The sequence below is a fragment of the Typopeltis vanoorti genome, chromosome 14 (genome assembly GCF_054136105.1).
Source record: "Typopeltis vanoorti isolate ZY-2024b chromosome 14, IOZ_Tvanoo_1.0, whole genome shotgun sequence".
NCBI classification, from domain to species: domain Eukaryota; kingdom Metazoa; phylum Arthropoda; class Arachnida; order Uropygi; family Thelyphonidae; genus Typopeltis; species Typopeltis vanoorti.
The window spans coordinates 60692031-60704189 of record NC_143562.1 but is presented as its reverse complement, the minus strand read 5'-3'; the positions used below and the strand labels follow the sequence as shown (position 1 = coordinate 60704189).

At 36.6% G+C, this 12159-nt stretch overlaps 1 protein-coding gene across 1 annotated transcript in view; it reads right to left on the bottom strand.

Moving 5' to 3' along the window:
- The window catches only part of Hgsnat (Heparan-alpha-glucosaminide N-acetyltransferase), a 267748-nt gene that overhangs the window by 22544 nt on the left and 233045 nt on the right, over positions 1-12159 (bottom strand). The window contains exon 14 of the mRNA XM_090403589.1: positions 9589-9663. Coding sequence (XP_090259715.1) covers positions 9589-9663 — 75 coding nt within the window. The remainder of the gene's footprint in view (positions 1-9588; positions 9664-12159) is intronic.

Sequence of the window (12159 nt, the reverse complement as noted above, 5' to 3'; positions counted from 1 at the left end):
TAGTGGATGTACAAATTCAGGGAAACTAGATTTGTTAAGGGGGGGAGGGGAGTAGATATACAGTCCTTAGGGAAGCAGTTGAATGTAAGAATGAATATAATATGCCAGAGCAAATAAGGACAACAAATCAGAGTGGGATAGTTAATATAAGGCATCAAGGTAGAGTTGGGGCTAATGGGGGTCTTAAATTCATGTACACTAATACTAGGAGTATTAGGAACAAGAAGGAAGAGCTTTTGGCCATGGTTGCACTTCCAGACCACAGGTTATTGGTATTAGTGAAACATGGCTGACTGTAGATGATATAGTTAGTGGGATTGAATGTGATGGGTATAGTGTGTTCAGGAATGACAGAGAGAATAAAATGGGAGGAGGAGTATTGTTGATGATAGCTGATGAGCTACAGCCAAGGAGAATAGAAGTTGAATTGCAGGATAGAGAAAAGAGCACATTTGAGGCCATTTGGTGTGAGATTGTGGCTAGCAGAACTAAATATACAATTGGGTGCTGCTATAGACCAGGTGATGGAAAAGATGGTGGTGACAGTATGCACAAGCAAATAGAAGAAATGAGTGGAAGGAGAGTGATTATTATGGGAGATTTCAACTATGGTCGCATTGATTGGAGTGAGGAAAGGACACATGGGAGGAAGGAATTGGATTTTATGCGGTTATTAAGGGATAACTATCTGCGACAGCATGTAATGGAAAATACTAGGGGTCAGAGAGTGCTTGACCTAGTAATTACATCTGAGGATTTGGCTGTAACAAATATGACCACATTGCCACCAATCGGTGAGAGTGATCATAGGGTCTTGACTTGGGGGGGGGCTAAAGGTGTGGAATTTTCAATTAAGACAGGGTACATGTGGAATTATCGGGCTGGAAAGTATGACAAGCTTAGGAGTTTGATTGGTTCAGTGCCATGGCATGTACAACTGCAAGGACTAGAAGTTGATAGTGCATGGGAGGTAGTTAAGAAGTGCTTGCATGAAGCAATGGCTGACTGTATACCTAGAGTCCGAATAATAAATCAAGTAGGGGTTAAATGGATGAATAACACCATTAAGTTTGAGCTGCAAAAAAAGAAACAACTATGGAGGGAATTTAAGGAGAAAGGTGACCGGCAGGCACATGAACGGTATAAAGCGCAGGCCAGAAGGGTGACGAGTGTGGTAAGAAAAGCAAAAAAGGATTACGAAAGAACATTGGGCATGCAGGCTAAAGAGAATCCTAAACAGTTTTTTAGATATGTAGCAAGTAAAAGGAAAAATGTACATGGCAGAATGATTTTAAAGAATGCCGATGGTAGGAAGGTAACTGAATCAGTTGAGATAGTTGAGTTACTGAGTGAGCACTTTGCAAGAATATATCATCCAGGTGGTGACATTGCAGAAACGAATAAACCAGTAGATTATACGGGAATTGTGGTGAATGAAGTGGAGGTGAGTAGTCTATTGCATAACCTCAATGTCAATACATCTGTGGGATTCGATGGTATACCAGCTCGTGTTGTACGAGAAGCAGCTAAAGAATTGTCAGTACCCCTGACCATTTTGTTTAATTTGAGTCTCGGGTCTGGGTTAGTCCCGAGCGGGTGGAAAGAGGGGAAAATAGTTCCACTGCATAAAGGTGGTTCCAAGACTGCTGTTGTAAATTACCGACCGATTAGCATATCAGGAATAATTGTCAAGGTCTTAGAGAAATTAGTCAAGAAAAGAATACAGGATTGGATAGATGAAAATGGGATATCGTATGGGGGACAACATGGTTTTGTGAAGGGTAGATCATGCCTCAGTAACTTGCTCACGTTTTATAACACAGTGACGGCTGAACTGGATAGGGGTAATGGGTTTACAGTGATACTACTGGACCTTGCCAAGGCCTTTGATAGGATACCACATGGAACCCTAATCAGTAAAATGGAGCAGATGGGGATAGATATAGGATTGGTGAGATGGATAGGAGGGTGGTTGAAGGAGAGATACCAGAGAGTTGTTTATTCAGGAGTGGAGTCTAAAAGACGTCTTGTGACTAGTGGAGTGCAGCAGGGATCTGTTCTTGGACCACTGCTTTTCAATTTGTTTATCAATGATATTGGAAAGGATTTGAGAGGAAGTGTTCACTTGTTTGCTGATGATGCAAAGTTGGGTAGAGCAATTGTGAGTGCACAGGATGTCAAAATTTTACAGGATGATTTGGATAGTTTGGAGGACTGGGCTAGGAAAAATGGATGTCAATTTAATGTGGCAAAGTGTAAGGTTATGCACTTTGGGGTGAAAAGAATAGCAACAGTATATCGCATTGGTGGAACCGTACTCCAGGAGATTGATGAGGCCAGGGATTTGGGAGTGTTGGTGGATAGGAAGTTGAAGTTTAGGGGGCACATTGCAAAAGTGACTAAAACAGCTCACCAAATCACTTGGCTTCTGAAAAATACTTTAACATGCAGAGACAAACAAGTTGTTGTTCCTCTGTATCGAGCCTTGATAAGACCCCATCTGGACTTCTGTGCCCAGTTATGGGCACCAGGGTTTCTTCGTGATGGGGAGGAAGTGGAGAGGGTCCAGAGACGAGTGACCAAGATGATAGCAGGTCTGTGGAATGAACCTTATGAGAATAGGTTGAAGATTTGTGGGTTGCAGAAATTGGACGATAGGCGAAGGAGGGGTGATATGATTGAGACATTCAAATTACTGAAGGGTTTTTATAAGATTGATCCAGAAGATATTTTTGAAAATATGACTGGTGGTGGGAGGACTAGGGGCCATGCATGGAAGCTGGGCAAGAGCGTGGTTGACAAGGGTGTTAGAGCTAGGTTTTTTACTTGGAGAGTGGTAAATGAGTGGAATAAGCTTCCAGAGTCTGTTGTGGGTGCTACAACCGTGAATGAGCTCAAGGCAAGGTATGATAGATACTGTGTGAATGTTGAATAGTTGTTCTTGACATGATGTTAGGGCCTCCCTCGATGAGTCTGTCGACTCCTTGGAGTTTCCCGGAACAATAATAATAATAATAATAAAACAAGAGAAAAATTAATCTTCAAATTTCTGGTATAGAGACCATATCAAGAATACACTTACAAAAAAGTACTTTATTGAATTCCTTCACCACTCAACTACTTTTGTGTGCTGTCAGATACACTTTGTTGTATTAACAAAAAGTTAAAAAACTGAACTGTATCACAGGTTACAAGGAATGGATGAAAATTAGAGTAAACAATGCGATATTATTATTATTATTATTATTACATAATACCTCCAGGGAGTCCAAAGACTTATCAAGGGAGGGCACCTACTCTACAACTCTCCATCTCCACCAACCACAATTACCTTCATCACCTACACCAATGACATCTACTGCCGACAACCACCACTAGTATTTTCATAGACAATTACAAACATCCATGCCCACGATGGGATTCAAACCTGCAGCCTTTTGGCTGGAGAGTGGATATGCTAACTATATTGCTACATTCCACCACAAGCTGTGTATCATAGCCAACACCTGTGCACATGAGGCTTTTTATGAATGATGGCTAGACAGTGCAGGATGAAGCTTCTCTGAATTTCCTGACAAAACAGTTATGATCAATATTATTTCTGTTTTCTACCATTTCAAGCATTTCTGTTTTCTACCAGAGAGCACGATGGCAGTTCTTTTCCACATCTTTGACTGTTCTAACATGCAGATCTCTCTCTCTCTCTCTGGAGTACCCTGAGTGACCTGCATATGCTATGCAAGTCTGTTTATACGAACAGTGTAATCTTGTAGACATCTGTCTTCTTAATGGGAGAACAAGGATATTTCTGGGAATATAAGAATCTTAAGATTTTGAATAGGGAAATGAAAGTCAATTTTATGTCATGGGAACATCGAAGTCTTTGAGTAGTATTTTCCATAACATTGTGGAGAAGGATGACAGTACCTTTAGTCTTCTTTATATCATTAGAACTGCATGACATCACTATTACTCTTCTTAATGGATATAAATGCACGACTGCCAACAAGATTTTATACTCCCCCTGCCCCAAGATATTAACAAATAAGCAAGACTATAATGTCATCTTTCCTTAAGTCCACAATGTTACAAACAATACTACTCAGATACTTCGATATTATGACTTAAAACTGGCTTTCATCTCCAATTCACAATCTCAAGATTCTCACATGTTGAAATATCTCATTCTCCCCTTAAGAAACCAACTGTCTAAAACAGTGTTTCTCAACCTGTGGTCCGCAGACCACAGGTGGTCTGCAGGCAGACTTAAATTAATTAAATAAATGTTTTTTTTTTTTAATTATCCAAACAAAACAAATTAAACTTAAATAAGTAAGTAAAAATTATTGAAATCAAATGGAGCCTTAAAAAAACCAACAAATAGCATCAGAATATTCAAAGGCGGAAGCAATAAAACTATATTGTTTTTCACTTCACCCCTCTTTTATTATTCATCAATCTGCCGCTCAATTTGTAGCTGCAGAATGACGAATAATAAAAGGGGGTAAAGTGAAAAATAATATAGTTTTATTGCTTCCACCTTCCCTTGCTGTTTTGTCAGATTTCAAATGAACATGTGTTATCCACATTTCAACCAATTGTTTGTTGTGTACTGATTTTTATTATTGAAGTTTCCTTCAACCAAGGCTCAGTATATCCTCAGAAGTGCTAAGTGATACTTGAACAAAGTGTGTCGTGAGTTCACCCCAGTATTTATATATTTATATATTTTCCGGAAACGTTTTTTTAATAATGGAAAAGTGGCTTAGAACTAGGACTCTGAAAAGAAGAGCAAATGAAACAGGTAATGCTAACCCTAATTGTAATAAACATGTTGTAACGGCCAGTAAATCTGATACTATTAAAGTAGAAGAAACAAGCAGTTCAAAGAAAAAATACAGTAGGAAATATAACAGTTCATATTTGGAATTCAGGTTTACTTGGTATGGAGATGCAAGTGAACAGAAACCTCAATGTGTTTTGTTTATGAAGTGTTGTCGAACGAGTGCATGAAACCTGCGAAACTCCGATGACATTTAGAAACTAAACATTGTGATGTGAAAAATAAGCCAATTGAATTTTTTCAGCGACGCTTAGGGACATTAAATTATGGGAAAGATATAATTTCAGTTATCTTTTTTAGACGTTCTCCTCATCCGATCATCTTCAAATATTCTTACAACTACAGTATACAGGAAACCAACATTCACAGGTCGTTATATTCTGAAAGAATCAGCCCATCATCCATGTCATAAAACAGGAATTATAAAATGTCTCATCAAAAGAGCCAAAACTAATTGTTCTACTTTTGATTATCTACAGAAAGAACTTTCTACTATCCAGCAACACATGAAACTCAATGGCTTTTCTGAAAAAAGTATTCAACGTCTTCTTACATCTTATAATCCTCCACAAAACAACAAAGATTCAATACGTCGAGTACCTATTCCTTATATCTCCGGTATTTCAGAACCTATCGCAAGAATTTTGAAGAAATATGATTTAACACCTACGTATTCTCCTATTAACAAATTGTCTTCTCATTTTCCTTCTCCTAAAGACAAACGCTCAACTTTATCTCTTCCTGGAGTTTATCAAATTCCTTGCAACTGTGATCTCTCTTACTTTGGACAGACTGGACGCTCTCTTGAAAAAAGAATCCAAGAACATCAATCATCCATTCTTCACAATAAACCTGAAAAGTCTGGTCTGGCTCAACACGGGATTGAAACTGACCACAGCATCCTTTGGTCCAAAACGCGCCTCTTACATAGATCCCGTTATAGGTTCGAACGTTTGTTCAAGGAAAGCGTGGAGGCCTTGCTCCATCATCCCAACCTGAATCGTAATGACTGCATATCTATATCAAAAATCTGGGAAAGCCTAATCAAGATTACTCATTAATTTTTTTTTTTTTTTTTTTTTTTTTTTTTTTTTAATAGCAAATTCAATCATGTTTCTACTTCAAAATATTTCGTTTCATACTTAGTGATATAACATCACGCGGCATGTTCTAATTTCAACGATCTATTGTTAGTATTCTAGCTTGTATATTTTTTAAACTGTTCTTGTAATACCACCGACGATGGTCTGCTATTTCCAGACCGAAATATTTGGTTAAATAAATATCTTTCTTGTGATTACGTGATTATATCATTCATAATTTCAACCATTAATAGCAAAGCACTGGAAGCATCATATCTGTTAAGTTTGTGCATAGCGAAAACAGGGAAACCTCATTCTATCAGGGAAAATTTACTACTTCCAGCTATAAAAGATGCGGTAAACACTATGTTTGGCAACAAGTTACTAAAAGATGTTGATTTGATTCCTCTTTCAAATGAGGCTGTCGGTCGCAGAATTAATGATATGGTAGGTGACATAGAATCTCAGTGAATCGAAAGAGTTAAGAAGAGCCCTTATTATGCATTACAAATAGACGAGACTACTGATATTACAAATGATGCGCAGTTAATATGCTAAGGAAGATATGTGCATGATAACAACATTCATGATGATATTCTGCTTTGTAGAACTTTGTCATCTCAAACAATTGGAGAAGAAATATTTCACACTCTCAATAATTACATAATACACAAAGGGATCCAGTGGGAAAAATGTTGAAAGTTTATTTTTCACTAGGTTAGACTATAATAAATTTAGTTTAATCCTTTATCCCAGTGAGAGCAAACAAAGTTTGCACCTGAAAATATCTTCAGGATGGGGAAGAGAATTAGGAATGTTGATTCAATGTATAAAGTGTTTATGTTGAAAATTGTCTTTGTTTTCTGCCAGGAAAGCACATTAAAAATCATAAGTGAGTTAATCTCAAGCTGAGCACTTTATTTTCTGGTGAGTTACATACAATATGTAAACTAAATTTATTATGGGAAAAATGTATAGGCTTCTGTTCGGATGGAGTTTACGCTCTTACAGACAAGTATAGTGGGGTTCTTTCTATGGTCAAGGAAGTAGCTCCGGATATGAGTTGGATGCATTGTTTCATACATAAGGAAGTGTTAGCCTCCAAAGGAATGCCACTAGAATTTAAAACTGTGCTGTACAACGCTGTCAAGCTAGTTAATTTTATTAAAGCTCGACTGTTATATAACAGGTTATTTTCAGTACTCTGCGATGAAATGGGCAGTGAATATACACAACTTTTGCTTCATTCTGAAATTCGCTGGCTTTCCAGGGGCAAAGTACTAACAAGGTTATTTTAATTAAGGCACGAAGTTTTATTATTTAAAAATGAAAGTAATTCTGATTTTGCATCGCTCCTTGTTGACGAAGCATGGTTATCAACACTATCCTATCTTTCAGACATTTTTTCGAAATTAAATGAACTAAATCTCTCTCCCTTCAGGGAAGTTTTTTAATTGTTCTTGATGCTTATGACAAAATAAAGGCATTCGAGAAAAAAACGGTTTTATGGATTAATTCTGAGTTTGTGGAAAGGTTTTTTTCCCGAAATGTTGGTAATTCCTACGTAGGTTTTTTAAAAAAAAATTACTAAAAGTTAAAACGACATATAGGGAAATAAATTAAAAACACTATGTTTATTTTTGAAATAAAACTGCAATTCCAACATTCTAAAATGTTATTTTTCTTGCTTTTCTGTTTGCAAAATCATCGATGACATTGTCGAAGTCTATTTCATCACTCAGTTGCTGTTTTATAGACAGTAAGACAAGATTTCATAAAAACCAAAAAAAGGTGCCACCAGGAGCGGATTCCCCCCCCCCCCCAGCTACGCCTCTGTAACTTAGTGGTCCGCAGAATTGTTTTAGGCATTTTACTGGTCCTTGGGCTTAGAAGGGTTGAGAAGCGCTGGTCTAAAAGATTACAATGTTCATGCAGCATATACTATGCAGGTTAAACAGGTGCTGCAGAGCAAGATCTGCATGTCAGAACTTTAAGATGTGGAAAAGAAAACAAATCTAGTTTGGCATAGCACATAACCTATGAAGGTCATCCCATGCCTTTGGAAGGAAACAGAAATGCCATATATTAACCAGAACTGTTTTGTCAGAAATTCCAAGACACTTCAGAAATACAAACCTACTCAGTGCAACAAAAATCAAGGTGCCATTCTGCACTAAGTCAAGTCATCATTCACAAAAAGCCTCATATACATAGACCTTGGCTATAATACCCAGCCCAATTGTGGAACGTGGCAACACCGATTAGTAAATATTATTAGGTGTTCATGGTTTACTTTAAATTTTCATCCATTATATTCTTTGTAAGTCTGCATAGTTAGCCAAGTGGCTATGCGCTTCGCAACCATAAGCCTGGGAAAGGAGTGTTCTGGGTTCAATTCCTGTCTTCGTCGACGTGAGGAGCTTAAGAATCTTTCTCAGACATGGCCAAGTTAGCTGGTCTTGGGCATGGACTGCAGGGTTTTTCTCCCCGGTTTATCTGGGTTTTTTCCCTCCTGCAAGCAGACAAACTGGCCTTGAGTACATAATGCTTCTACAAGCATAGGGCCAACCCTTATCCTCGTATAACGGTTGTGGTTATAAGGACTAGAAACCCTTGACACCGTAATGGTAAAAGGAGGGAAAGATTAAGAAAGAAAAGAAAAGAAGAATATTCTTTGTAAACCGTGATATAATTCTGTTTTTAACCTTATGATAATATTTTCCTAATTGCATATGAAACTAGCTGAGAATTCAATATAGTCTTTTTTATATGAGTATTCATCATGTGCTCTCTATAAACACAAATGTCAAAACTAAATACAAACCGCAGAAATCTCAGATGTTCAAAAATTTTAACTTATGGATCTGAGTGTTGGGCTAGTAGTAAAACAGGATCAAAGACTAGACCATAAATATGAGAATTCTGAGACAAAAGAGAGTTAACAGATGTAACAATAGCAGAATCATATTAAAAATGAAGACATTAGGGTGGAAGTTAACATCGTTATCATTCCAGAATGTAAGCAGAGCTTATATGAGGTAGTTATGGTCACTTAATCAGAATGAGAGAGGAAAGGTTAGAAAACAGATGTTTGTGATATAAGAATAACAGAAAATTGACCAAGAGGAAGACTAACCTCTTGGTCAATTTCCTGTTATCCTTATATCACAAACATCTATTTTCTAACCTTTCCTCTCTCATTTTGATTAAGTGACCATAACTACCTCATATAAGCTCTGCTTACACATTCTGGAATGATAACGATGTTAACTTCCATCCTAATGTCTTCATTTTTAATATGATTCTGCCATCAATGCAGTTAGAAATATCTTCAAATACAAACATACGATCTGACAATACCGGAGAACCAAAAATTAACTGCCTTATCTGGAAACTGTCTATAGGAAGAATAATGTAAACTTATCATGTAGTATTATTATAGTATCCTGCACATTCTTTGAAGTTACATAAAAGGAACTGGATGATGAATTTATAAATTTAAACTCCTAAAATTTCATTCACTTTAGAACTTACTTTCAATAATTTTCAATGAGAGCAACAAGGACTCTTTCAATAATTTTCACAGTTAATAATTTAAAATTCAGTTTGGAATGATACTATCTTGGTAATACTGAAATAAAGATAATTAAATGTTTCAATTACCAGTAGTATACCCCAAATTAACCAACGGCAAGTTCTTGCTTTCCAGTTTTGATAGGTCAGAAGAATCTTTCCAGCCTGCAATAAACATATTTTAGAAACAGAATTTAAATGTACTTAAAAAATAGCACATTACAGCAATTCTAAAAAATTTTGTTCATCTCTAACAAAGCTTTTCTAACATCTGGATTTTTAAAATATATTGCATTCTGCAAACAATTAATTATTCAATTCTTATTTTGTATTATTATTACAAGAGGACTCTAGGGAATCAAGATTCAATGAGGGAAGCTACATATCATCCACACCAACTGTTATACCTTTCATGGTATTCATTTACAATATCCACCTTCAAAGGTAAGCCATTCCAATCATGCAGTGTTCTGTGAGGGAAAAATCTAGCTCTGACTCCTTTCTTGACTGCATTCATTCTCAACTTCCATGAATGCCCTCCTGTCCTCTCTCCCCACCTTCCATAAAATGTAAAAATTTCATCTGCCAGTATCCTGCATGATTGTTCCAGAATTATGTAGGTCTCTAACAAATATCAACTCTCTTTCTCCTGTTTACAGACACTAGCAAACAGGAGAAAGAGAAATATCAACTCTCTTTCTCCTGTTTGCTAGTGTCTGTAATCCATGCCTCCTCAATTTGTACTCATAAGCTACATTGTACAGTCCTGATATTATGTTTATCACTCTTCTTTGCATGACTCGACTGCATCTGAATCACCTCTGAAACAAGTAGACCAGATCTGCACTGTGCAGTCATTTGGACTGCAAAATCACTTCCCTATCCTTACCTGAGTTGTTGTAATCATTGCTATATGGTCAACTTGGTTATGGGTGAAAGGGAGAGAATTTTTGCATAAAAGCAACTAAGTTATGCAATTATGTTAATGATATGAATACAAGTATCCCTCGATTAACGCGGTTAATTAATCCCTCGATGTTACCGCGTATATCAAAATCGCGTTAATCAAATCTAATAATCAATGGTAAAAAGTACAATTCGTCCCTGATCGATTACTGTACTAATAGTTTGTTTTATATGGTACTTTTTTAGGAAAGATAAAAATGAATGCAAAGTAAATGTTTAATAAATGTTTGTACCTACATTATTTACTGCAATTTTTTTACCAAAAGAAGTTATCAAGAGTCGTTTGAACAGTTTTAGTTTTTTTCTTATCAGCATAAATTCTATGATAACAAGCAAAATGACTCTCCAGACCTCGGCAAAAAAGCAATAAAACATAAAGAAAAATAATGCAAATATAATAAATGATGGTACAAATTAAGTGGATATTGAATCCAATGTTATTTCATAACCAAATATAGAAACTATAAGAGTTTCGTGCGAATATATAGAAACTAAAAGTTTCGGCAGATGCAAGCATAACCAACCTTATGAGCAACCGTAGTAAAGGTGGAGTAAGCTCCAGATCACTTTTGCTTAGTATTTTCCATAAATGTAAAGCACATCTCCTAGAGGACATGTATGATAAATAAGCCTTTGGCTCTCTATTGTAATACATGATGGTTTATTTATTTTCAGTTACAATCTAAAAATCATTGAACAAAGAATAAAAAAAAAAAAAAAAAAAAATTAAACCATACTATACTGACATGGGAGGTCACAGTATCTCTCAGATACAGTTTATTGTCAAATATCACAAACCTTTACATAACATGTGTTAAACCAAGCTGACAACAAAAAACAGTGCGGAATATCACTCGTAACATATGAATGCACAGCTACTCATGACCTCCAAGCTATACACTGAATTGTGAGAGAATATTTATATTAAGCATTTTGCTTGTATCTGTCAGATCAGCTGCGAGCTCCTCAGGGTTAAAGGTGTGTTAATCAAAACTCTTGCCACATATATCAAGGGATTGCCACAATTTATTTCGCCGTGATAATCAAAACCGCATTAAGCAAGGGATACCTGTACTCTTAATCATGGAGGTGATTATGATGAAAGAATGACTGTGTGTTCATATGGCTCTGACTTATTAAGTTGCATTTTATGTCCAACTGGGTAATGACTATACAAGAAAGCATACAAAGTGCCTGGGATAACTTATTGTGTCTGTATACAATTGCTATCAGGAACAAAAGGGAAGTATGTTGCCTTGGGGAATAAGCTGAGGTAGTGAAACCTGCTCTGAGATAGACAGAGAGATACTAACTGGTTCTGAGTTTGTGTATATATGAGGTGAATTCTAACGACATCAAATACATAGTGAGGTGCTGTTATGCCTAGTGGATCATCTGCCATTAATGACAACATGCATCACAAGACCAACCTGATGGATGCTAAACGAGTAACCATCATAGTAGTTTGTGGACCTATGTTGAGGTTGATGGACGGATAGATCTGTACAATCCTGATGGACTGTACTTAAATGGATTCAGAGTTAGGTATCTAGAGCTAGAGAGAGAGAGAGAGAGATAGCTTTGTTTACTGAGAGCATGGAAGTGCAAAGTCAGTAAAACTAAAGAAATAAGAATAGATGCAGGGTGGTGTGTGTGTGAAGGCATCCATGGAGCGAATGAATGTGTGAACAAAAA